The 27,917-nt window shown below is 42.9% G+C and overlaps 1 protein-coding gene and 1 pseudogene across 1 annotated transcript in view; both read left to right on the top strand.

Moving 5' to 3' along the window:
• Positions 1 to 27,917, top strand: part of MAP3K15 (mitogen-activated protein kinase kinase kinase 15) — a 115,089-nt gene that overhangs the window by 36,712 nt on the left and 50,460 nt on the right. The window contains exons 4-6 of the mRNA XM_055337563.1: positions 4,876 to 5,069; positions 8,409 to 8,577; positions 10,590 to 10,696. Coding sequence (XP_055193538.1) covers positions 4,876 to 5,069; positions 8,409 to 8,577; positions 10,590 to 10,696 — 470 coding nt within the window. The remainder of the gene's footprint in view (positions 1 to 4,875; positions 5,070 to 8,408; positions 8,578 to 10,589; positions 10,697 to 27,917) is intronic.
• On the top strand, positions 22,106 to 22,199 carry LOC129519011 (small nucleolar RNA U3; annotated as a pseudogene).

Raw genomic sequence — 27,917 nt, 5'->3', positions numbered from 1 at the left:
TGTTTTTATCAAGTGAATTAGAATTAGTGTCTGGCATCCCTCGCTTTCAACCTGAAGAACTGTCTTTAGTAGTTCTTGTAAGATGGGTCTTCTAGGAACAAATCATCTCCATTGTTGTTCTGAAAATGTCTTCGCTTCACCTTCATTTTGAAAATCTAGTTTTGCTCCATAGAAGATTCTGGCTGACTTATTTTGTCTTTTGCCCCTTTAAATATGTCATCCTGCCGTCTCCTGGCTTCATTAATTCCAAAGAAAAGTCAGATGTTGATTTAATTGGAGTTCCCTTGTACATGCGAAGACATTTTTCTCTTGCTGCTTTCAAGATTTTCCTTTTGTCTTTGAAAATGTTGACTGTGACATATCTGAGTATGGATCTCTAAGTTTATCCATCAGGAAGTTCATTAAATTTTTTGGCCATGTGGATTGATTTAATCACATTTAAGGAGTTTTCAGGAATTATTTCTTTGGATGTTTTTCTGTTCCTTTCTTTCTTCTCCTTCTGGGAGTCCCGCAATGTGTCATGTATGTTGGTACACTGGATGGCGTCCCACATTTCTTTGAGGTTCTGTTCCTCCTTCTTTATTTTTTTCTCTCTGTTCCTCAGATTGCATAATCTATTATCAGTCTGTGTGCAAGTTTGCGGATTCTTTCTTTGACGCAGATTTCCTGTTGGGCCCTTTCAGTGAATTTTTAATTTTGGTTATTGTACTTTTGAACGCCAGAAATTCCATTTGCTACTTTTCTGTGACTTCTGTCTCTCTGTTGGTATGTTCTATTTGATGAGACGTTGTCGTCCTACCTTTAACTCTTTGAGCACCAGTGTCCTTTAGTTCTTGGAGCATCTTTATAATAGCTGCTGATCTCTTTCCCTCCTGTCTCTGGAGCTTGTTGCTCACTGGCCGGTTTGTTGAGTGACGTCACTAGACTCATTCAGTGAAGTCTCTGTGGCACAGGGTCCACAGCAGCTCTGACCCTACCACCCCACGCAGGGGCAACGGTGGGTACACCGGGGCTCGCCTCAACCGTATCTTTCCCCGATTTCCCTGTTGTGTTCTTCCTGTGTTGAAAACCCCCTCATTGTCAGCTACCGTGTTTTTGACCGTGCCCTCAGACGTCAGCGTTCCGCAGTTTGACGTCATGAAAGTGGGGTTCCTTGGCAGGCGCAGTCTTCGAGGCCAGTCTTAAAGCTTTCCTCTGACCTCACGAAGGCTCTTCTTAGCGCTCTCTGCCCCGTTGCTCTTGGGGAAACAAGCTGGTCTACCTTTGACCTATTGCTGCCTTGGGACTACCAACTCCCTCATGGTTTCCTGCCACAAAAATGTCCCCGGTTATGCGATAGTGCCCATAGGTTTGGCTCTCCCCACGCTGTGTTGTGTGTACCCTGGTCCACTTCTGCAGAGCTCTCTGTTCTTACACGATGCCTCTGGCCCCAGGCAGAGCCCCGGCACCCCTGCTCCAGGGCTGGGGACGGGGAGCAGCTTGCCTTCCTCAGGATGACACCCTGCTCTAGGGTGAGGTGCTGAGCGAGGGTAGCGGCACCCAATCTTCTCAGCTGGCCTCTTCTGATCTGGATCTTTGCTCTATGTGACTGGGGACAAAAGGTGGTCAGGGCCCAGTTTTCTTGGCCTATTTTGCCAAGCTGTGGGAACCAGGTAGAGAAACCGAGCTCTGGTTCTTTTGATCGCACTTGCCTGGAATAGAGCTGCTCCGGCCCAGGGCTGTGCTGACTGAGAAGGCTGCTGGCCTGGCCTGGCAGGAGGCTGTGGGGTAAAAGGGAACCTCTTCTTGGCTCTGCCCACCCAGAGTAGCATTTCTGTCCCTCTGGGCTGCAGGACCAGGGAGGAACAGGTTATCAAATGCTAGAGTCTCACTGTTCTTATAGTAAGATAGGAGTTGCTTTTCTTGAATAAGTGTTTCTCTACTTGCTGTATGCTCTTCAGATAATTAATAGAGACTTAAAATGTTTTTTAAAAATTTTTGGAGGGGGGTGCCTGGGTGGCTCAGTGGTTGAGCGCCTGCCTTTGGCCCAGGGCATGATCCTGGGGTCCCGGGATCGAGTCCTGCATCGGGCTCCCTGCATGGAGCCTGCTTCTCCTTCTGCCTGTGTCTCTGTCTGCTTCTGTCTCTCTCTCTCTCTCTCTCTCTCTCTCTCTCTCTCTCTCTCTCTCTCTGTCATGAATAAATAAAGTCTTTAAAAAAATTTTTTTTGTCCAGCTAGGGCTATTTTTCTGGAGAGAGAATCTGAGAAGCTTCTCACCCTACCCCCTCAGGTCTAGCTCTGACTTTAAAAAAAAAAAAAGGAAAACCCTCTACTTCTTCACAGATATTTTACCTTCTAGATCTCACTGATCCACACAGTCCTCTTTCCTCTTTCTGCAGTCAGAAGGCTTTTACCATAAACTTAGCCAATGGCAGGTGGAAGAACAAGCAGTTTTACCTTCTGATTGTATAAAAAGCATTTAACATGGCTTTTCTGTTACAGATGAGGGAGAAATTTGTCTCCAACCTATCAAAACCTTCCTTTGCTAGACAATAGGAGTGTAGATTTGAGGATATTACCAGGAAGGGAAGCGTCTGTGTTCCCTGCTGCAGGCAGTTCCTGGTGATAGCTGAGAAGTAGCCAGAGTCTTCCCCTGACCCCAGTTATACCCACACACCTGAATTTGCCACTTCTGTTTATAACACACCCATCTCTGTGTTTTGAGGGATTTAACCCCAATATCTGGTGCCCACAGGGATGGTCTCCAGCTGCTATTCTGCAGCAGGGTAAGTATTCTCAGAAAATCCTTTATTTCAGGAATAATAAAACATCGAGACGCTTAATGTAAGATGAGGGCCATCCTGCTACCTGTTTTTCTGTGACCTATCAGTTAAGAATGGTTATTTCATTTTTTAAAATTTAGTTATTTGATGGAGTGAGAATGCGAGTGCACAAGCAGGCAGAGCAAGCAGGCAGAGGGAGAAGGAGACTCCCTCCTGAGCAGGGAGCCCAATGTGGGGCTTCATCCTAGGAGCCCAGGATCATGACCTGAGCCAAGGGCAGATGCTCAACCAACAGAGCCACCTGGGTGCCCTGGTTATTTCATTGTTAAATGATGGGGAAAAGTCAAAAGATGAGTATTTCAGGATTTGTGTCAATAGGAAATTCAAATTTGTGTAAATAAACTTTTCTTGGGACTCATAGTTATGCTCCTATGTTCCCATGTTGTCTATAGTTGCTTTGATGCTGCAATAGTGATGTGGAGTGGTTGCAGCAGAGACTGGCCCACAAGATACAAAATATTTCCCACCTGGTCTTCTACAGAACCAGTTTGCTGATCCAGTCCAAAATACATTTGAATGGAGCAGCACGAGTAATTTTAGGGCCTAACAACATGTCTCACCAGGACTTAGTGGTGCCTGTTAAGGTTCAAGGAAGAGAGAGTGTCAGGATGAGTAGTTACTCTAAATTCAGGTGGGAATGAGCATGCCGCCGTTGTGTAAGCAAATCTCATTCACAAGGAAAACTTCAAAATGTATGTCACAGGGCAGCCCGGGTGGCTCGGCAGTTTAGTGCTGCCTTCAGCCCAGGGTGTGATCCTGCAGACCCGGGATCAAGTCCTGCGTCGGGCTTCCTGCACGGGAGCCTGTTTCTCCCTCTGCCTGTGTCTCTGCCTCTCTCTGTGTGTCTCTCATGAATAAATAAAATATTTAGGAAAAAATGTATGTCACATAGGTATTTGAAATTAGTTCCCCAATGTGTGGCAGGTTTTCCCTTCTGTTTGATCTGAAATGGTAGCATTCTGTTTTTTTTTTTTGGAAAAAGTGTGCTTCCCAAAGTTAAGTCTGTATTATTCTAAAATACTCAGATAATTCTATTGGTCAAATTTTAAAAATTCAAGAGAAAAAAAATCAGATCAATTATTTCTGGCATCATATACATTCTTTTTTTAAAAAAAAAAATTCATGAAAGACAGGCAGAGACATAGAGGGAGAAGCAGGTTCCCCGTGGGGAGCCTGATGTGGGACTCGATCCCAGGACCCCGGGACCATGCCCTGGGCTGAAGGCAGATGCTCAACCTCTGAGCCACCCAGGGATCCCCATCATATACATTCTTGAAAGCTAAGTGAAGGGCTAGGAGTTAAAAAGAAAAAAAAAAAGCCTGGAATTTTAAACTGGTCGCTTTTGCAGCAATGTAGACAAAAGATCTGACTGATGGAAGAATGCCCTAAGGTGTATTTTAATCTTTCAAGTGTGCTAAAAGGTGAGCATGATTTAATGCTTTTTAGAGGTAATATTTATGCTTTGCAAAGGATCATGATTCATAGATTGTAATTATTTCTTAGGGCTCAGGTAAAACAGTATTTTTTTTTCTATTTGACAATATAAAACTTGAGCATCCTTTTTCCAAACATCTCTAAGACTAGTCCTATTTATTGGTATCTTTTCCCTGCAAGACAGTTTTTCTCAACAGAGTTTATAATAGTTCACCTGTGGTTAAACGATCAAACAATAGAGCTTTTCCATCTATGCTGAAAGAAAGAAAATCTGCCTTTACATTGCAGTTCTTGGTTATCAGTGGGTTCAAGGTCACTCCAATTTGAGGGGCCTGAAATGATGTCTCCATGACTTAAAACCCTTAAAAACTCTGCTAGTGAAGTTCAGAGACATACACAGGTCAGTTTAGCAGGTGAAACGAAATTTTTGTTTTCGGGCTGGTGGAATTGAGTGGTTTCCCGTTCTGTGCCCAGTAGATTCCTCGTCCTGTTGCACACATTGTTAGTCATTCTCAGGCACTTTCTCCTTCCCTGTCCTACCAGGTTTCGCCTGCCCAAATCCACAGCTGTGTTTCTGCATCAATTACTTTGTGAAACATTTTTGTTTCTGTTTTCCAGGCATCTAGTGGAAATTATTATTTCATCCCATACATTGTGACACCGTGTGCTGATTATTTTTGCTGCGAGAGTGATGCCCAGAGGCGTGCCTCAGAGTACATGCAGCCCAACTGGGACACCATCCTGGGTCCACTGTGCGTGCCCCTGGTGGACAGGTTTATTAGCCTCCTCAAGGACATCCACGTGACCTCCTGGTAATTCTCATTCACTGTTAGCAAATCTGGGAGCTTTGCCAAAATTTTCCCTTCACATTCACGGCGCAGCCAACTCCTAGGAGACTGTAATGCCCAGGGAATGGGGAATCCCAGCCCATCTGTTTGAAGTTTTTCTGGAATCCATTATTGTTCCTTGCTACTTCACTAGGTTGGGCCATTGAGGTGTAGCCAAAAGAGAATAGAAGTGGAGTTTTAGCAGGTGAGGGTTGAGCCTGTGTCTGGCCCCAACTCCCCAGGTGACCTTGATAAATAACTCTATGTAGCCATTTCCTAGAAAATAAGGACGTTAAGTCACTGTTAGTTTTCATGCTCTTTCAACTCTGAGATTCCATGTTTTAAGATCACTTCTGAACACGATTGCATCTCTCCCAGCCCCAAGCCCACGCAGCTGTAGAGGTTGTTAATGTGGCTCAGCAAAGTCACTCTGATCATAAGTTCTTGCCTTGAGTCAAGCCACAGCCATCCTGAGCTCAGGATGTCTTGGGATATGTTCTTTGTAGATTTATATTGGAGAAGGTGAGGTGGGCAGGTTTGGGTCTGCGTCCTGGCTCAGATAATTCTGTGCTTGGCGGCCTCATGAAAGTCATCTCACTTGTCTGGGCCTCTCTGCTTAAGAAGCCATGCCTTAAAATGTTCTTATTTGAAAAGCTGGAGGCCAAAAATCATCCACTAAACCAAAGGATCTAGTGTTTTGGTTTTTTTTGTTTGTTTGTGGTCAATTTAAAGGATTTACTCCTGTGAGTTATGTCACAAGAAGGATCTGTCCTTCCAAAACAAATGAAAATCCAGAGCCCTGGTGGAATTGGCTTGAAATGGAAAGGCCCACACGTCCCCCTGTGGCTCAGGTGGCAGCTGCCCGAGCCGTGATGTGGCCCTGTTGTGTTGGTATGACATACACATTAGCAGTCTGTTCTTTTTTCTATCCTGTCATCTCTTGTTTGGACACATAGTTTCTTCTACACACCTTAGTGGGGAAATAAGACTAGAAACCCAGATTTTGGTGACCAAATGCCAATGCTGATGGGGACCTTTTGTGGCCCATTTTCTGCGCAGCCTGAATCAGGCATACCTTGCTGCTCAGTGAACATTTTAGTGACATTTAGGGAGAAAACTCTTCAAATAGCATCTTTGCAGGTCTGATGAGGAAAGAGGCTGGTTTGAGTCTAACATGAACAAGGCCTTGCAAAAAGTGGGCTCAAGTTCGTTTTTCATGAAATGTGTGTATCAGTAGGAAAGCACCTGCTTTGATTTGGTGTAATTTCAAAGGATTTGAAATACCTGTTGGTCGCTTCTACCCCTTGAATGGTTAGTGAGAAGGTACTTGGGGCTTCTGGTCTAAAACACCTGTAAGAGGGATGGCAGATAAGCTCTTTGCTCAGGTGTGGGCTCTGATAAAGAGCTCTGGTAAAGGTTGCCTATAGCCTTGTGTTGAAAAGGGGTTTGAGGGAACCCTGGGTGGCGCAGCGGTTTAGCGCCTGCCTTTGGCCCAGGGCGCGATCCTGGAGACCCGGGATTGAATCCCATGTCGGGCTCCCGGTACATGGAGCCTGCTTCTCCCTCTGCCTGTGTCTCTGCCTCTCTCTCTCTCTGTGACTATCATAAATAAATAAAAATTAAAAAAAAATAAAAAAGAAGAAAAGGGGTTTGAAGCCATTTCCATGTTGAGTGTCCCCAAGCCATACTCTATTCAGTGTTTCGTTTATTTACTTACAAGTTATAGCTCTTATGAGGTTTCTCAGTTTATTAAAACTATTTTTCAGAATTAGCCTTAAAAACAAGACTAAAGTATAACTTTTTACTTGTCAGGCTAAACTAATAACACTTTAATATCTTTGATGCCTTTATAGTCTACTAAATGGACAGTGGCTGTCACCCAATGTAATGACTCCTAAGATTAATGATGGAATTTTAAATACTGGTGGAATCTGCTAATTTGCACAACGGGATGATAAAAGACAAATAAGAAAATAAAAATTTAAAAAAAAGAAAATAAAAAAGTAAAGCAATACACTGATAATTTTATATCAGTGCATTCTTTAAATGTTAATTGAGGTCCTATTATACAAGCATTGGCACAGTCTGTGTACTGTATTCACATTTCTTTGGCATAGCTTTAAAATTACTGAAAGTAAGTAACATTTGGTTTTAGTCTTCTGATGTGTTTGTCTTTCTCTAATGACTGTTAAATTGAGACTGCTTCTTTTTTTTTTTAAAGATTGAATTATTTGAGAGAGAGACTATGGAGGTTGGAAGGGGAGGGGGGAGAGAGAATCTCAAGCAGACTCCCCCCTGAGTGCAGAGCCCACTGTGGGGCTCAACCCCACAACCCTGAGATCATGATAAGCCTGCTCCTTTTTTTTTGATGAGCAGCCTAGTTTTTCTCTCTACAGTGAAGTCCTCTCAGCTACTTAACGGGTTGATTGTAGTTTACTGCTTTGCAGTGCTCAGTTTCTATTAACACATTACTTGGAAAGTACGTAACATATTTAATTCAATCTACAGTCATTGTAAGTTGGCCTCTATACATCAAATTTGATCATTTGTAAAGATTTTAAACCAAGTACCAGATACTAGCATTGGTTCTCTGAGAGGCTGCAGTAAGAGATTCCAGTGTAGATTTGAATTGCTTTAGATGTCTTCATACATCCCTACTATTATCTGGATGATCCCAGGAAGGAAGTTTTGGTTGGAAAAGCATTCTGGCAATTAAAAATGACTAGGGGAGTGGGAGTGAAAGGCAGAGGTTGTCTGTAAGCTTCCAGGCACAGCTGCTGCGATTGCTCATGGACACACCCAGTTTCCGGCTCTTGGCCAAATGGAAAAAGCTTTGTGATTTCTAGGTGGGGATACCAGATAAATTGATGTTAAAGATATTCTCATTATACTGTGTTTCATGGCTTTTGGACTTGTATTTGGCTCTGTGATAACATGTTAATAGTGGGGGAAATAAACGGTTCAAGTAACCTTGAATCAAGCAAGGTAACTCTTGCTCTCTCTGTGTTGGAAAATCCCAGAAGGGATAGGGCAGGGTGGGTAGTGAGTCCTATGCGTCACCCAAATTTCAACTCTGAAAATATTTTTCAAAGTTCATAATGAACTGAGTTTGTTGTGTTGAGTGGTTAGTTGCTACAAAAGGTGACCAGCAAGTGGGACATGTCTCCTGTCTCTGTTGGTGCAGGGAGGCTCATGGCGAGGAGGGGCCCCCGTGTGTCCAGCTCAGTTGTGGCAATGAGAACTAAGTTGGTTTGAGCTTCTGAAGGAAACAGGGTCCCAGATGCAGGTAGATGTGACCAGAGGTTTTCCTGTTTCCCTCTCCAGTGCTTATTACAAAGAAACCTTGTTAAATGACATCCGGAGAGCCCGAGAGAAATACCAGGGTGATGAACTGGCAAAGGAGCTGGCTCGGATCAGACTTCGCCTGGACAACACTGAAGTTCTGACCTCGGATGTCATCATTAATTTGCTGCTGTCCTACCGCGACATCCAGGTAGGAGCACCCTTGCTGGAGGCCAGCGTGCATGGGGCTCAACCTTGGCCTGAGGAATTCATTTCTCACATGAAACACTCTTACACAGGTGTGTGGTTAGCTAACTGGTTTATAGGCAAAAGAAGTACGTGCCTAGGTCATAGGTCCCCTAGCATATCTGTCGTGCTGGTAACCCTGGAGGTTTTGTCTCATCAGGTGGCCACTCTGGCCAAACCTCATGCAGTACTGCTCGATAAGAGGAACTTTGAATTGAAGAGTTTAAATGCCCTTTATGCAAGGCATTGTTTCAGGCTCTTGGCGAATCCTAATTCATTTAATCCTCTTGGCAAGCTTATGGGATGTATACTTCATCATCCCCATTTTACAGATGAGGCACAGAGAAGTTAAGTAAGTTGTCCAAAGTCACACAGCATTTAGCTTCACACCGAGGCAGCGTTGTCCTTGCTCTTTACTCCACTGCTGTGGTACTTTCTTCAGGCCTCTTGTCACTTTCTTCCTTGTTGACCCCTGCCCATCAGTGACAGGGAGAGCAGGAGTAGTAGAGGCACATCCAGGACCCAGGGAATGCAGATGCTTATTCTAAAACAAGCATCAGAGCCTCATGAAGAGTGTTTGACACCGTTTATGGGATGCGGTACCATGATGGAAATGGAGGGTTTCGTCCCTCCAACTTAAAGGCTGTTAAGCCATTTGTAAGGATGTCTTGATCTACTTCCCTCTGGAGCGGAACACAGGACAGCGTGCCTTCTGCGCAGAGTTCTACAGAGACGTGTTGGAGGTTGTTGACAACAGGTCTTTAGATCTAAATGAGAAGGGCACCCAGTTCTGACATGAACAGAGGAGAGTGGACCGCTGAGGAACGCCCGCCCTGCTGATAGACTGATGGATCTAATCGACTTTAACAGCAGGTGCTATTTGAGATTTTGACAATGATGAAATTAAGGCCCAGGGGACAAGAGAATAGGAATGACCTTTTTTGAATTCTTTCTTCCCTTGAGCTGCTGGCTTTGTTCTGTTCCTGCTTTCACGCCTCTCTTCTTTTTATAAGCTACTTTATTTGAAGGTAAGCCAGAAGCTTCTTGGGATACACTGCCTCCTTTTCTCAAGCAGCAGCAGCAAGGTGTAGAGCCACAAAAACGGGCACAGGATTTCAGTGGGCAGTCCTCCTCAGCTAACTGTGGCTGGCTGTCAGCAAGTTGGCCAGTCATAGCGGTTGGAAGCCTGGCTGAAAGGGTAGCAGATGGCATTGCTCGGAGGAGACCCAGCTGAGACCAACACAGTAGCAAATTTTCTCTGAGTAATTATGCAGTTTAGAACTATGGTTCTCAATCAGAGGACGTGTGGCCATGTCTGGAGACTTTACTGATTTTTCACAGCTCAGGGGTGAGGGGGAGGTGCTACTGACCTCTCATGGGTTGAGGCCAAGGGTGCTGCTTAACATCCCAGAATGCCCAGGACGGCCCCTACAACCAAGGACAGCCCCTACAACCAAGGATGATCCAGGCCCAAAATGTCAATAGTGCCAAGGTTGAGAAACCCTGGCTTAGATGAGTTTAATTATTTCTGGCAAAATAGGAAGGATCTGGCATGATTCCTCTCTTCCCGTGATAAGTGACTGTAGGATTTCATGTGTGTTAAGATCTCGCTTATGTTAACCCACAGCTCTGCTCGTGGTGGTAACTCTCCTGAGCTTACAGCATGGTAGCTTTTTTCTGGGCTGCTGGACTCCCTTGCTTGCTTTTGTTGCCTTTGGATTTAGCCTCATCCCCTTGATCCTTTTGTGGCCTCTGATAGCAGAGATTCTTTGTCTACCTTTTCTTTTATTCATTTTGGTTTTTTGTTTTTAAGATCTTATTCACGTTGTGTTACAGGCTGTAAGGTGACTTCACTAAATGCTGTCTGTAGGGAGAGGCTTGTATCCCGAGGCAATCTTAGGCTGATGACCATTGAGAAGAAGCTGTGAAAGGCTGTGTGTTTCTTGTCTTTCTCACCTTGGGACCTCTTGCCAACAGGATTATGATGCCATGGTGAAGCTGGTGGAGACACTGGAAATGCTGCCTACATGTGACTTGACGGACCAGCATAATATTAAATTCCATTATGCCTTTGCACTGAATAGGTAAGAGAGAGTAGATGTATAGAATTCTGAAACATGCTGCCTGTTAAATTCTTCTTTCATTCAACCCTCACTGAGTCTGAGCCAGATCAGGTGCTAAATGCCAAGGTTATGAAAATGGTCAAAGCGTTTAGTCTTGGTGTTTCAGGACTTTGTCTTTGGAACATATATTCCAGCTGTGAGGTCAAGGCCCTAGAGCTCAGAGTGCCAAATGCCTTGATGAAAGTTTGCCCCAAATGCTGTGGAAGCATAGCAGAGGGTGAAAGTCATTCTACTTGGGGCTTTTAAAGAAGCTTCCCTGGGGTCTTTGGGGCTGGGTTTGCAATTCGTAGTAAGATTGACCTCATGTGCAAAAGAGTGTGGGGCAGGGTTGGTGAAAAGGCCACTGTACTTGGCCAGAGCAGGGGTAGGAGCTCAGTGTTCCTCATGTGCAGCATGCCTTTTGGGGGCATCCAGGGCAACAGCATCACAGAGTGTGTGTGCATGAAGCAAACGCAGTCCATGAGGCTAAGCGTGGAGGCTGGGACTGTGTCTTGAAAGGACCTTGTATACATGAATAAGGGGTTGGTAGTGTCTTGTGGACTTTGGGGGACTGGTTGAAGCAACTGGAGGAATGTTGACGGATAGGAAAAGAGGGTGCTGTCTTCATTACTAGCATAATCTGAACTTCGCAGTACAAGTTATGGGGCTAGAGTTCGTGAGACTTGACAATTCCTGCCTGGAGACCTGGAGCCTCAAAAGCTTGTGTGCCGGGAGTACCCATAAAGCAGGTGTAACCAAGAGACCCCAAATGCAACGATTCAAGTAAGACAGAAATTTCTTTTACCTAGCAGTGTAGCGGTGAGAGGGCCAGACTAATGGCTTAGGTCTGCTCCAGGAGTTGTTTGGGGACCTGGTTTTGGACCGTTTTGTAGCTCTTGAATTTGCAAAAATGTTGTCCTGATCTAGTTGAAGCTAGGTCACCGCTACTTCATATTCCAGCCTATGTAAGGGGAAAAGACTAGAAGCTCAGGACAGTTTTCTTTAAAGCAAGTAGAATTAGCACAGGACACTTCTACTTCTATCCCATTGGTGAGAGCATAGTCACATGACCCCATCTAGCCAGAAGGGCAGCTGGGAAATGTCTACCTGGGCAGCCACGTGCCCATTCAAACATGGGGTTTGGAGGGTAATGAGGAGTTGGCCAGGTTGAACCTCAAAATCCTAATGCCTCAGTGTTTTAGTCCTGCAGTCTCCCTTCTTTCCCGGATAAGATACAGGAAGGGGAGCAGCATTAGGTGAATATGGTAAGAGCCATGCCCAGATACACTTACTGCTGAACCTGCCCTCTGCTGGGGCCAAGAATTGGTCATATTTAATCAGGAAGCAAGCACCAGAGAGTCCTGACACTTCATCAGCCTTCCATGGCCAGTATCTTCTACAGGGAATAAATACAGTGAGCTTAGGAGGGGACCTGAGTGAGAGGACTCTTGTGTCAGCTTTCTCAGAGTCTTGGTTTGGCTTCAGCAGCTGGATATATGTTATATACATATAAAACATATATATAGTTATATGTTGTGGGCTTACTTACCACTGGCAGCATCTGCAGGACAGCAGACATGTTCGGGAGCCCATGGCTTCAGGAGTCTCCTAACACACATGACATCACGTCTTTCTTTTATATTGAAGTAAAATGTACATGCAGTGATATGCATAGATCTCAAGTATACAATTCGATGAACTTTGATAAACCAACAAACACTGTAAACAACACCCCTCTCAAAATAGAAAACATTTCCATCCCCTCGGAGAGTTCCTTTATGCTCTTCTACCAGGTAATCCCCACCCCTTCATAGGCAACCACTGTTACAACATCTGTCAGATGTTAGATTAATTTTCCCTGTCCTTGAACTTCGTATAAATGGAATCAGAGAGTGTGTATTCCATTGTGCTGGTTGCCCTCACTCAGCATCATATTTGTGAGATTCATCGGTGCTGTTGGATGTATGAGTAGCACATTCATTCCTCTTGCTGTAGAGTAGTCCACTGTATGGATATACCACAATTGATCTATCCATTTCATTGCTGATAAACTTTGAAGGTGTTTTCAGTTTAGGGGTGTTAAGAACAGTGCTGCTATGAATATTCTTGCACATGATTTTTGTACACATATGGCACAGTTCTTTTGGGTAGATAGCATGTGCATGTGTCGTGCTGTAGTAGATATTGGCAAACAGTGCTAGGATTTTTAGTCTTTTTGGAGAGGAGGTTTCATGGTCTACGAAAATGGGCCTGCTCTCTCCCCACTGGTCTTTAAATTTGACCTCCCAAGGTAGGGAGCGCTGGGGAGGGCATCTTCATTAAGCCTGGGGTTGGGGAGGGAAAGGTCCCGTTACTCTGTTACGCTAAAGTAGTGTGTGCCACTTTTATTTATACTTAACCGTACTTGATTAACCCTTGATTTATAAGGATTAAATGAGTTAGCACTGGTGACGTTTCTGGAAGAATGCCTGGCACACTAAAAGTGCCATTAAAAAAATGGTTTGTTAAATAAAAACTAAGTCAGTCGCCACCATGTCTTCTCCCAGATGGAGTAGAGGTGACTATTGTCAAACAGAACAGTCTGATTGCCATCCACTCGAAGTAATAAAAGAGAAAAACAATTTGTGAAGTGGAAAACCAGTATCTAAGAGAAATGGGTGTGGCAGGATGAAGTGATCCCAAGACCGGTGCGTTTCAGTTTGGAAGCAGAATGGCTGGGACCGCCCGCAGCTGAACCTTTGCTCTCTGGTGACGGCTCTTTTCCTTCTGGCTGCCTGGTAGACAGTGGCTCTGTATTACAGGCCGGGCAGGGTATAACTTGGCCAGCTGTTGGCATATTCACAGTTGACTTTCACACTAAGTACAGCTTTGAGAAACTTTATGGCATTACTTTGTGTCTATAAAGGTGAATATACTGATAAACAGATAATTTTTCCTGCATTACAGTTGACCTTTATCTCTTCGGAAGCGGACCACATCATGGCCATGAATTAGTTACTCAGGGTTGGCAGTAATGAATGATGTTTGACCCTCAGATGGCAAGGGCTCTCTGTTTCGAGGAAAGCTGGCTGTTCCTGGTAGCTGCCACTTCAGCTACATTCCGAAGCGCATTCAAAGATGCTTCAAGTTTCCTTCGAGCAGTTAAACTGCTTGCCACTCAGTGGCGTGGAATCCTGTATGAGTAATTTTCATTTGCTGTTGTTCTTATAGACAGGACTTTATAGACATGCAGCCAGAATAACCTGACCAGGGATCCTGACAGCAGGCTGAAAGATAGTCTGGAAGAAAAGTAAAGGAATCAAAGTAGTAGGTTAAGAACAATAACACTTGCCTGTCACAAAGTAGGAATGTTCTCATATTCTACTCCTTGTGTCTTCGGGTCAAGAAGTCAACTCCAGCAAAATTCCTTGATGTGGAGCGGAAGCTGAATGCATGACATGTTTATCAGAATATCTGATGTATCACTCTCTAAATGGGTTAAGGGGAGTGATAGAAGAAAGTACTCTGTGGGGCCAAGAAATGTGTGTAGGGGCGATAGTAGATGGATGTTACAGAATCCAGCCTGTGCCAGGGGGGCTGCAGGCTTGGTCCAGAACCTACAGCAGTCCCCTCCTCCTCGGCCCCTGGGGCTGTCCAGCCACATCATTGCTCAAGTGAAGGGACACATGCCCCAGGAGGGCAGTGTGGGCTTCTTGTCTCTGCCATAGCCACCAGCATCCCTTTCTTCGTGTCTTCTGTTTATGTTCACTGTTCGATCTTGCCATCTTAATTTATACATTGATATAACCATTCTTTATTAGGTGTTTGGCAAAAGTAGAAAAACGTTGACCTTTCCTCACTTATGTAGTACATTGGTCTCCAGGTCCCTAAAATCGTGTTGCAAAAGGAGGACACATGTTTGTGGCAATCGTTTTCTGGGCAGTGAAGAGAAACACGAATGCTGTGACCTTAAAAAGGGGTCATCTGGTGCAAACCCTTCATTTCAGGAGGAAGACAGACAGGCAAGGGCCCAGGATCTAACAGCCGGGTGGTAAGAAATCTGGGGACCAGAACTCCCCAGTTTTAGCACAAGGCTCTGGATACACTAGTTTAATAATGTCACACAGCATAATCTGTGAAACTACCCAGAAGGCTTTCTCTTATTTTCGTTTGCCTGAAGGACAACCAGGAGAAACCCTGGGCCTCTTGGAACAATAGGGCTGTCCTTTTATATTTTCTGCTCTGTCCTATATGATGAGAGCATTATATGGTAGCTGAAGATTGAAGCCACTTTCGTAGTATATACTTTGAATGCCAAAAGACCGGTTGGATTTCTTTTTCTGAGAAATAGACCATCTCCATATGTTCTGAGCACTGGCCTTGCCAATAATACATGTTTTCCTTTTGAAAAATATTTAAAGGACTTAAACCGTTTCCATCAGTCTTCCCCCTGGCCTCCTTGGCCTAAGATATCTTCCTTTCCTGTCCAGTTCCTGCTTCGGTTCCCTCTCTTTTGTCCTCACACTTGCAGACTTCTGTGTCAGGGGAGGCCTTTGTGCTGAAGAAGACAGCACATGAGGGGCGCCCTAAAGTTAACAAGTGATGGAAAAATATAATCACATGTGTTGTATGTTACACACACAGTCTCTCTCAAACAGTTTCAGAAATCTTTCAAAACCACTCTGCTGTTAACAACCCATAAAACTATATGGACTACACTGCTGTGGAAGAAATGAGGATAATGGTAATTAAATGGAATGTTTTTAAATTGCAATTCCAGTATAGTTAACATACAGTATAATATTAGTTTCAGGAACCTGTGGGTGGCTCAGTGGTTGAGCGAGCATCTGCCTTAGGCTCAGGTCATGATCCTGGGGTCCTGGGATCGAGTTCACATCAGTCTCCCTGTGGGGAGCCTGGTTCTTCCTCTGCCTATGTCTCTGCCTCTCTGTGTGTCTCTCATGAATAAATAAATAAAATCTTTAAAAAAAATAGTTTCAGGTGTACAATAGTGATTCAGCACTTCTTGCAACACCCAGTACTCATGATAACAAGTGTGCTCCTTAATCTCCATCACCTGTTTCACCTATTCCCCCGCCACACACACCCACTTCCCTCTGGTAACCATCAGATTGATCTCTAGAGTTAAGAGTCTCTTTCTTGGATTGCCTCTTTTGTCCCCCTTTGCTTATGAGCCAAATTATGGAAGCAACCTGTGTCCATCAATAGATTAACGGACAAAAAAGATGTAGGGTGTGTGTGTGTACACACAATGAAATATTAGCCACAAAAAAGAATGAAATCTTGCCATTTGCAGTGACACGGATGGAGCTAGAGAATATAAGGCAAGGGAAATAAGTCCAAGAAAGACAAATACCACATGATTTCACTCCTATGTGGAATGAGATGATTTTACGAACTAAATAAGAATATCTCAAGTAAAAAACTTATTAGCACAGTGCCTGGCACACCGAAGAAGCTGAATGAATGTGAATTGTCCTTTTATTTCCTGACAGAGAATCCCAGCCACCAGGGTTGTATCATCTTCAACGATGGTATTTGAGGAAGGCTTCTTAAGAAGGGCTGCAATCTAGAAGGCCATTGGAAGTAAAATGTGAAATTTAGTGAATAGCTTCTGAGTTCTTCTACTTCAAGTAGAAGTCCCTTGATTGAGGAACTTTGCATAAGAGTTCTGGAAATTGTCCCATGTGACCTTGGGTCCTGCCCTGCCTCCTGTCTTTTCCTGGTTCACTGCCCTGTCTCTATCCTCACCTGCCTTTAGTTCTTAAGAGGGGGCAGGCTGTTCTCGTGGGTGTTTGCTCTGTCTGGAGTGTTCATTGCTTGCCTGACTGAATCTGATGATCCTTCAGGGTCTAGCTAAATGTCCCTTTCTTTAAAGGTTGGTGTTGCAAAGAATACCACATCAAAACAATGTCCCTGCTGTTACTCATTCTCATAGCACCTGTTCCTTTCCTTCATAGCACTCACATTTCTGTGTTACTTTCTAATATTTATCATCCTCCCCAGTAGGCTCAATCTGAAGGGGGCAGGAGCCATGGTCTACTGGGCCACTGTCTACCCTGTGCCTGATACTGTTGTGCCACCCACAGAGTAGGTGTTCAGTAAGTATTTGTTGACTGGGTGAGTGAATGAATGACTCCATGACCAGCTGTGGTCTGCAGTTGAGAGAGATCCATATGGTGATATCTGGGTGCTTACAGTTAAGGGCTTGGTGTAATAGAAGGCAAGTCTATTGAATTTTTCTTTATATGTGTGAAAACAAAAATATCTAAGTCATACATGTTCAGCATATACTGAAACACATAAAAGAATTATTGGTAATGCCACCATTAAAGTGGGGCATGGCCCAAAGCAGGCAATCCAGAAAAGTGAAGGGCTGCATAGGCTAGGTCAGGGTCAGCAGCGATGGGTGTTTTCCTCGTGTGAGATCCCAGGTGTCAGTCAGGTGGGACAGGATATGGACTCAGAGGGGAATTGGTCTTTAGCACCAAGGAAACCTATGTCTTCTTGGCATTGGTGACTTGTGTATTAGGGTAGGGTAACTGCTATAACAAGTAGCATAACCATTTCAGTGCCTTAACATAATGAAAGTTTATTTTCACTTACGTATCATTCCAGTGTGAATGTATTGTGCTTGGGCAATCTCTTCTCTGGGTGATTGACATTCCACTCTCCTACCATCTTGATGTTCCACCCTCTCTTCAATTCTCAGCTCTCCTTTCAGCCAGATGACAAGAAAGGAGAGATCATGGGGAATTGCCAGGGATGGTGCACACGTGTGTGCGAGCGCACATAGCAGCTAATGAGATCTCATTTGCATACCATACAATTCACCCATGTAAAGAGTACAAGCCAGTGGTTTTAGTATTGTGTAATCATCACATTCAATTTTAGAATATTTTCATTATTCCTTCCCCCAAAACCCTGAATCCATTACCAGCCTCTGCTCCCCATTCCCCCCAACTCCCCTCCCCAGCCCTAAACAGCCACTGTTGGGTTTTTGGCAATCCATTAGCAGTCACTCCATATTCCCCACCTCACTGGCTGGACCTAGGAAACCACTCATCTGGTTTTTTGTCTCTGGATTTGCCTGTTCTGGACACTTCATATGAATGGAATCCTACAGTAGGTGAGCTTTTCTGGTTGGCTTCTTGCACTTAGCATACTGTTTTCAGGGGTCATTTGTGTTGCAGCAGGTGTCAGTACTAAATTGCTTTCTGTGGCTGAATAATCAATTGTACTGGTATAACCCATATTACACATTCATTTGTCAGTCGATGGACAAAAGTGGGTTGTTTCCACTTTTTGACTCTACCAGGGAGGTTTGCTGAGCATGGTCAGGAAGTGATGTTCGTTACTTGTTTGCATATTTCATTGGCCAAAATTCAGCCTCATGGCCCAACCTAACTGCAAGGGAAGTTGGGAAATGTGTTCTGGCTCAGGGCCCAGGAGGAAAAAAAAAAAAGGTATTAGTGAACACATTCTAGCCTCTACTGCAACTTGCAAATAAGGAGTAGAGTTGAACTGGATGCATCCCTGTGAAGATCCCTGAGAGTGTGTCATCAGAACAAAGAGTACAGGTGGGAATACGCTTCACCTCCTGTAGCTTTTGTGAAAATGGGAAAGCCAGCTCCCCGTCAGGGCCTGCCAGTTCACTATAAAGCCTAGCCTTCATAGATGTTGCTTTGTGGTTCCAGCAAACTAGGAGAGGTTGCAACGATGGGGGCAGGGATGGGATGATTTAATAATGGTTCTACCCTGATACAGCACTAGGTCCTCTTTGTAGAGTCAGAAAACAACCATTCTGCTTCGTGTGTTTCTTTGGCTCTGGGCATTGTCCATGCTCAAATACAGGTTGCCTCTAACCGTTCCCTTTTCCTTCTGTAAATAGGAGGCATCTGGCCAGACTAAGGCACCCGCTTCCTCGTGGCAGGTGTCTTTCTGTCAAGATCCAATCAGGAAACAGAAACCTCTCTAAGTATTTAAAATAGGGGAAATTGACTCTATGGAATTGGTTACACAGGTGAGGCAAGAGCTGAGAAGCCAGTCAGGGAACTGAGGCCACTCAATTAGCATCAGCAGGTAGCTGGTTCCGTGCCTCCCTTGGCTGGAGGGACACAGAAAAGAGGTGATAGGATCAGAATCTAGGAGCCAGGATCCCCTAAAACCATTACAAGTCAGCCTCTTGGGAACTGGACCTACAGAAGAGATGCAGCTATCGCTAGAGCCACTACACAAAACACACCACAAAAGGGAGCAAGTACTCTGGCTCCTTCATTCTTGGCCTCCTCCAGGTGCACATCCACCGTTGTCTTCCCCTGGCTGCTCATGACTGGTAATCGGGGTCTGGGAGTCTGGAAAGCAGCCTGGAGGAGCCCGCTCCCCTGCCCTACAGAGCAAAGCAGGTAGCCGAGGACTGTATCTGACTGCAGAGACCAGTGAGTGGCCCAGCAGGCCACCGACCTTTCAGAAGCACTCATCAGTTTCTACGTATTTTTAAAGCCATCTTTATTGAGGTAGAAGGTAGAACCGACATACGATACAATGCACCCATTTAAAGCTCACAGTTTGATAACCTTTAGCCAAATAAATGCACTTGTGTAACTACCACCGCAATCAAGAGACAGAATGTTTTATCCCTCAGAGGTCCCTTTTGCCCTTTTTTGTCACACCCCCCACACACCCATCCACCCCCAGTTTGGATAATGACGATTGATTCATATTCCCAGTCACTGATCCTTTCTTTCATAATGTCCAAATCTGATATTAGGTCCTTTCAGTGATTTTTAATAAAGAATTCAGTTTTAGGACTTCTGTTCATTTGTTTTTTGAGAGTTTTCATTTCTCTCACAAAATACCTTAATTTTTTATACATACACATTATATATGTATGTATATATACAAACACAATGTATAATAGTTTTAAGTTTTTGCCAATTTTAGTGATATTTTTTATCTTGATTATGAGCCACATTTTCTATGCACATCTCATAATTTTATTGTATTCTAGACATTTTATCTAAAACTACATAGAGACTGAAGTATAATTTGGTTATTATCCTGAGTATCTATATATGACTGATTTTTTTTGTGTGTGTGTTTCTCCTGGAGGATGGCTGGGTTGGCCCTGGACTCCATTTTAATCAATTTATTTCCGATTAGCCCAACCCCTACCTCTTGTCTCTGCTCCCTTTCTCATCTTGTCAGTATTTGAGCAGGGAGGATTTGGGGTTGCTGTTCCTCATATCTTTGGATTCCATTTTTGCAGGGATGCATGTCTGAGTCCTCTGATAAAACATGTAATATCTTTCTACTTGGAGCCTCTCCTATACAGTGGCTTTCTTGGCAAAATGTGGGGGTGGGGGTGGCTGTACTGCAAGAGAATGCTAACACTGAGCAAATGGTTTTGCTTGGGGACCCTTCCAGATTCCATGCCATCCCATCTAGCTCATGCTGTTGTCCAAAGCTTTGCAGATTTTCTCTTTGTCCTTGGGAAGTGTTTCTATCAAAGACTTGTTCTTCCATTTCTCAGTACCTAGAGCAGACCCCCTGCTGTGGAAACTGTCCAGGCTCTTTGCTCACCTCTGACCGGGGTTTTTTTTTTTTTCTGGAATCAGGGAAGTTCTTCCTCCTCTTTGGTATGGTTTATGGATTGTCCAGGCTCAGACTGTTGCTGTGGGAGTGGAAGGACTTTCTTAGTCTTCTCCAGGGAAGCAGGCAACTCTTGAAAGGTTTTTGATGGGCCCCTGAAGACAAAGTTGGTTGTAGAAAGGACCCCCGGTCTAGTGAGACATTTTGCTTGTTAATTCTGAGTGCTTGGGATCCCTGGGTGGCGCAGCGGTTTGGCGCCTGCCTTTGGCCCAGGGCGCGATCCTGGAGACCCGGGATCGAATCCCACGTCGGGCTCCCCGTGCATGGAGCCTGTTTCTCCCTCTGCCTATGTCTCTGCCTGCCTCTCTCTGTGTGTGTGACTATCATAAATAAATAAAAAAATAAAAAAAAAATAACCATAGGTGGAAAGGCCTCTTCAAAAAAAAAATTCTGAGTGCTTGCTTTGGAGAAAAATGTTTTGGAACTCTAACTCCCACCTTATGAACTTTCTTTTAAAAATACAATACAGCAAAGATGGACAGACAGATGGGATGCTTAGTGACCAACGAGAGCTCTGGCACAACTGTAGCTCACAGTCACCTTGAGGGGTAAGCAAAATCAAACATACTTTTCACATGAAGAACTGAAGGACAGAAAGGGTGAGCAACTTGCTTGACTCAAATGGGTAATAAATGGTATGAAAATAACCAGAACCTAACTGTTATTAGAAGATTCCCAATCTGGTGTTGTAGGGTGTTTTGTTTTGTTTTTTGCTCTGTATATCTTATTGCATAAATAATAAATTTGTTTTTGTGAAAAACAGGAGGGAAAAAACATTTATTTTTTTAAGATTTATTTATTTATTCATGAGAGACACACAGAGGCAGAGACACAGGCAGAGGGAGAAGCAGGCTCCATGCAGGGAGCCCAATGTGGGACTCGATTCCAGATCCCAGGATCACGCCCTGAGCCAAAGGCAGACGCTCAGCTGTTAAGCCACCCAGGTGCCCCGAAAAAAAACATTTAAAGCAATTGTCCCTTATAATTCTAATCTTTAGTCCTACCCATATTCCAGAAGTAATCTCTCACCACTTTGGTGTATATCCTTTCAGTTTTCTGCATCCTTACATACTCCTGACTACGTCACTCAGCAGGGTTTCTACAATACAGAACCATATAGGAGATGCACTGCTGTGGTCTTTGTTCACTCAGCAGTCAGTTGATGAAGGTCTTTTCATGTTCAGTACTGCTCAGTTTGTCATCCATTTAACAGATGTTTGTTGAGCACCTACTGTGTCCTAGATCCAGTTATAATCCCTGGGCCATAGCTGTGAACAGACCAGACAGAAAAACCTCTCCCTCTTGTAGCTTACATTCTTAAGCGGGGAGAGACTATACAAACTAAGTACAACTATTAACACAATTTAGGGTGCTAGGGAGGCTGGTGGGGCATTACAGTTTATAAGCTGAGTGCTCAGAGAAGATTTGACTTATGAGAGAGTGACATGAAGAAAAAAAATGAGAAAGAGATGAGGGAGCATACCATGTAAATATATTGGGGGAAGGACATTCCAGAAGGTTCCAGGGAAGAGCATAGAATGGCAGGGAGGCTTGTACAGCTGGAGGAGAGTAGGTGATGGTGAGTGAATAGTAAAATAACTGGGAGCCAGATCTTCTAGAATATTTGCTCTGAGATGGGAGCCTCTAGAAGGATGTTTTTTTGTTTGTTTGTTTTTGAGATATAATTGATATATAATATTAGTTTCAGGTGTTTACATGTATACATGTACATTTTGTGTAAAGACTATACTTTCAGGGATCATTTCTATAGTTTGTTTTGTGTAACAATTACCACAGTAAGTTTAGTTAACATCCATCACCACACATAATTAGAAATATTTTTCTTGTGAAAAGAACTTTTAAGATCTCTCTTAGGAACTTTTTTTAAGGAGGCTCTGCACCCATTATGGGGCTTGAACTCATGACCCAGAGATCAAGAGTCACATACTATACTGACTGAGCCAGCCAGATACCCCATGGAACTTTCAAACATATAATACAATATTAACTATAGTCACCATGCTGTGTATTACATCCCCAAGACTCATGTATTTTATAACTGAAAGTTTATACCTTTTGACCCATTTTACTCCACCCCTGGCAGCCACCAGCCTGTTCTCTGTATCTTTGAGCTTGGTTTGTTTGGGTTGCTTTTTTAGATTCTACATGTAAGCGAGATCATATAGTATTTCTCTTTCTCTTATTTCACTTAGCATAATGCCCTCAAGATCCATCCATGTTGTTGCAAATGGCACAATTCCTTTTTTTTCCTTTTTTTGGATTCCTTTCTTTTTATGACTGAATAATATTTGGTTGTATATGTATACCACATTGTTTATCCATTCATTCACTGATGGACGCTTGGGTTGCTTGTAGGTCTTGGCTATTATAAATAATGCTGCAGTGAGCATGGGAATGCAGATATCTTTTAGATTAGTATTTTTGTTATCCATAGATAAATACCCATACGTGAGATTGCTGGATCATATGGTAGTTCTATTTTGAATTTTTTCAAGGATCTCCATATTGATTTTCAAGAATCTCCATTTTTTTTTTCCAAGAATCTCCACAGTGGCTGCGCCAATTTGCATTCCCACGCACAGTGCATGAGGATTCCCTTTTCTCCACTTCTTTGCCACCACTTATTAACTCGGATTTTTTTAAATTTTTATTTATTTATGATAGCCACAGAGAGAGAAAGAGAGACAGAGACATAGGCAGAGGGAGAAGCAGGCTCCATGCACCGGGAGCCCGATGTGGGATTCGATCCCGGGTCTCCAGGATCGCGCCCTGGGCCAAAGGCAGGCGCCAAACCGCTGCGCCACCCAGGGATCCCTCGGATTTTTTTTTTAATCTTAGCCATTCTAAGAAGCAAGAGGTAATGTTTCCTTGTGGTTTTGAAATGCATTTTCCTGATGATGAGTGATGTTGAGCATCTTTTTCTGGGTCTGTTAGCCATCTTTACTATTGGCCATCTTTATGCCTTCTTTGGAAAAATGTTTATTTAGGTTCTCTGCCCATTTTTTAATCAGACTTTTTTGCTATTGAGTTATAGGAATTCTTCATATATTTTAGATATTAACTTCTTATCAGATATATTATTTGCATGGAGAGTTTTGAGTAGTGGAGTGACACGGTCTGACTTAGTGTTTAGCAGAATCACTCTGCTGTGTTGAGAATAGATAGTAGAGGGGTGAGGGTGGAAGCAGGAAATGACAGTCACTTGGACCAGGGTAGTGATGACTGGGGGTCATGAAGAGTAGGCCATTTTTGGCTATGGCTGAAAATAAGAACCAACAGTTTTTTGATTAAATAAAAAATATTAGAGAAATGAAGCATGATTCCAAAGTGTTTGGCATGAAAAACAGGAGGAGTGGACTGGGCGTTATTAAATAAGGTGGAGAAGAACAGCTTTGACCAACAGTTGAGTTTTGGACACATCAAGTTTGAGGTATTAGACATGCAAGGGAGATGCTAGGAAGGCAGTTGGATATGTAAGCCTGGAGTTTAGAGGAGAGCTCTGGACTGGAGATAGGAATGTGGGAGTCATCAGAATATGGATGGTTTGAAGAAGCATGACACTAGATGATATCACCAAGGGATCTGATGTAGCAACTGATAAAGAAGCAAGGTCCAAGTGTTGTGCTAAGGACACTCCAGTGTTAAAAAGACAGGGGACATGAATAGAAGCCCAGAAAATAAGACTAAAATAGAAGGAAAATCAGGAGTGTGTGTGGTGTCCTGCAAGCCAAATGAAAGTGGTCCAAGGAGGAAAGGAGTACTCAACGGTCAAGTGCCACTGGTGGGGCAGATAACATGAGGGCTGAGAAGTGGTCCATGCGTTTAGCAGTGATGCAGACTTACTGAATGAGAATATCCAGGATAGGACACACTGATGCCTGGATCCCATCTCCAGAGAATGATTTAAATGGCCTCAAGTGCAGCCTCAACATCAAGATTTTTAAAGTTTCCCAGGGTATTTTAACATGCAAGCCAAGGTTGTGACCCCTGCTGTCTTAATTCACATCTGTCAATTTGTGAAATGGCCTTATTGTCAGAAACATATGTTGCCAGACTAATGAAACACGGGAATTTTTATCTATGAACCTGTTCTTGGATACTTTGGCATCTGAAAATGATAAACAGATCTGAAACTGAAAACTTGATGATTAACCACTAAAGGGATTAGCTATTTAGCACCTATCTTTAAGTTGCTTTTAAGCCGAAAATCACTTTTCTTTTCATTTTTTGCAAATGTTCAGTTTTGGGTATTTTTTTTTAATCCTGAGAAGACCTTTTGTTTTGATTAACAAGGGTAAGTTTCAAGTTAAAAAAATTCAAGGGAAATGTTGCTGTAAATGGTCCAAAGAAAACAAAACAAATGAGCCTGAACCCAGATCAATAATGAAACATTTAAAAGAATTCAGGACATTTTTCTCTGAATCCTGAATATTTGACACCTCAAAAGTTGGCTCATAACAGATGTAGAAATTTTGTAGCTCATTAAAGTTTTAATATTTTTCACTTTCCTGCCATAGACTGTAGAAATTATTTAAATGCTCCAGTAAATTTGAGTTGGGTTGATATCTGTTGGCTCTTAAAAATGAGAAGGTATCACGGGTAAGCTGTTCATTAAGAGATCTGTTTTGCAGGCTAGTTAAATTGGATTCTGTGAACAAAGAGAGTAGAGATCAAATATGTGAGAATAAGACCAAGGCAGAAAATAGGAAAAGTCAGAGTTGTAATACAGGCTTAATTATTGCAGCCTTCTAGCAGAATGCCAAGTGTCTAGATTAGCCTTTCTCAACCTGGATTGGGTTCCACAGAGAATTAAACCCTAAGGCATCTATTGTATCAATTGAACAAACTCCCTTATGGATCCAGAATGGGGCTACCTATGTACCATACTTGGGAGAAGGGAGAAAATAGTCACTCAAGATAATCATATAACTTTCTCTGGAGCTTAATTCATTCAGATCCCAGTTGAGAAAAGCTGTTTGAGATACTAATCTTTTGTCTCAAATGATGGAATAGTTTTATGAGGTACAAGTCCTCCAGAAAAAAGCGTAAAACCTGTTGTACAATTGCCAAGGACTTAAAAGGAATAATCTCTTTATTCATTTATTAGAATAGTTATTAGCAAAACATGCACAGGAACACTTTGTACAAATCCCAGCAATGATTTTTTTGAACAATCTAACGTGTATCCTTCCAGACTTTGTCTATGTACATGAACATATATGTAAATAGCGTTTACTGCAAAAAAAATGGGATCATGCTATTTAGTTCAGCAATTTTTTTTCATGAACTCTTATGGGAATTCTTCTATATAATTACATACAGACCTGCCTCTGTCTAAGGGTTACGTGATACTCCGTAGTTTGGTTGTTAAATATATTCTGGGGCACCTGAGTGGCTCAGTGGTTGGGTATCTGCCTTCAGCTCGGGTCATGGTCCTGGGGTCCTGGGATCAGGTCTCGCATCAGGCTCCCCACAGGGAGCCTGCTTCTCCCTCTGCCTGTGTCTCTACCTCCCTCTCTGTGTTTCTCATAAATAAATAAAATCTTTAATATATATATTACCATTCATATGTTAATGGACATTTGGGTTATCTCCAGGTTTTCATTGTTAGGAGCAATGCCATAATAAACACCTTTGTTCAAAAATTCTTGTGTGTATATATATAGGAGTTTTTCTATAGTACAGATTCGAGAAGAATTGTTGAGTCAGAATAGGCTTTGACTTTTTTTTGTTTTGTTTTTTTAATATAAATTTCAGACACAGTCCAAAGTAGGAAATACTGTAGTGAGCCCTCTTGTACCCCTTTCCCACTTCAGTAGTCATCCCTGCACATCCAGTTTTGCTTCTTGCTCACCCCACCTGCCCTGCCCTCCTACCCTAATGCCAGATTGATCATGAAGCCAGGACAGGCCATTTTACCCATAGTGATTTCAGTATCGTCTGAGGGAGCACTTTACAAAACACGGTCATGATTGTGCTGTACCTCGAGATGAGCAATAATTCCTCAGCAGGAGCGTTTACATTCTCCCAGGTACCTCTCTGCCTTTAGTTTTATGTGTACAGTGGGTTTGAGTCGTGATCCAGACAAAGTCTTATACATGGTGTTTGGTTAATAAGATTCTTAAGTCTTTTTTGTTGTTGTATAGATTTCCCCTTCTTCATTTTAATATAGTTGATAGGTTTCAATCCTTTATAGTTTTTCTTCCTAAGGCTCACACTGTCTACTCTTTGGCCAAACACCTATTCTTTTTGGTTCCTGAATCTTTCTGATGTGAGCTTAGTAGCTCCTTTGCGTCTTTGTATTGAGATATTCCAGGATCATCTTAGACCCATCTGGAATTGGCCGTTCCTCTACAGAGTCCTGCTTCCATACAGTGAGACATGGTGTTTATAGGCCCCAGTCAGGGCTGGAAGTTCTCATTGCTACTGAATTGGTCATCTTTTGGTCCTTTTCAGTAGACACAACTAGGAAGACCACCTTGTAAATTCATACTGATGTTCCAATTCAAATTTGGGACCACAGGATTTTTACAGAATTTTTTTTATTTTCTGTATCTCCTATGCATAGCTCTGGTTCCTAATGATATTAACATCATTTTTTGGTATTCTATACTACAAATATGTAATATTTTCAAAATACCAGTACCATTATTATCACTAACGATGTGATTACTGGAAACTATATAAGATTTCTTTACATTTCTATTTTTTCCTTAGGTTTTTATCCCTTTAAGAAAATAGTCAAATTGCTGTATTTTAAAAATAGTGGATTTCGGGATCCCTGGGTGGCGCAGCGGTTTGGCGCCTGCCTTTGGCCCGGGGCGCGATCCTGGAGACCCGGGATCGAATCCCACGTCGGGCTCCCGGTGCATGGAGCCTGCTTCTCCCTCTGCCTGTGTCTCTGCCTCTCTCTCTCTCTGTGTGTGACTGTCATAAATGAATAAAAAAATTGAAAAAAAAATTAAAAAAAAATAGTGGATTTCTACTTGGTGCATAAGCCATGAGCCACATGTGGAGGTTCATTTGTTTTGTTTTGCTGCAGCCACAAATTCAGATGGTGTTTATTGGCAAACGGTGTTTTTAGGGAACACTTAAAATTTTCTTATTTCATTTTCTTTCATAATTGTGTAAAAAACTTGCATAGTTTCAGTCGCATTACAAAAAAGGAGTTTCTTTTCTTGCCCATTTCATCATGTTCTCTCCCTCCACCTATTGGTGGTAACTTATATTACCTTTCGGTTTATCCTTTCATTTTGAAATCAAAGCAGATACATATCTCTATTCACTTCCTCCTTTTGCTTAAATAAAAGGTAGCTTTCTGTGCACAGTATTCAATACATAGCTTTCTCATCTTAATGGTATATTTTAGAGATCACTCCATTGCAGTGTTATATAGAAATTATTTCTTTTTACAGGTATTTAATATGAACATCATTAACCATAGTTGATTTCCTCAGTCTCCACTACTGCTGAGCATTTGCTTCCAGACCTTCATGGGAAGCTATATTATTTCACAGCCACAAACTCAGGT

The sequence above is a fragment of the Nyctereutes procyonoides genome, unplaced genomic scaffold (genome assembly GCF_905146905.1).
Source record: "Nyctereutes procyonoides isolate TBG_1078 unplaced genomic scaffold, NYPRO_anot_genome, whole genome shotgun sequence".
Classification (NCBI taxonomy): domain Eukaryota; kingdom Metazoa; phylum Chordata; class Mammalia; order Carnivora; family Canidae; genus Nyctereutes; species Nyctereutes procyonoides.
The sequence above is the reverse complement of the archived record's forward strand: the minus strand, read 5'-3'. Positions and strand labels throughout refer to the sequence as shown.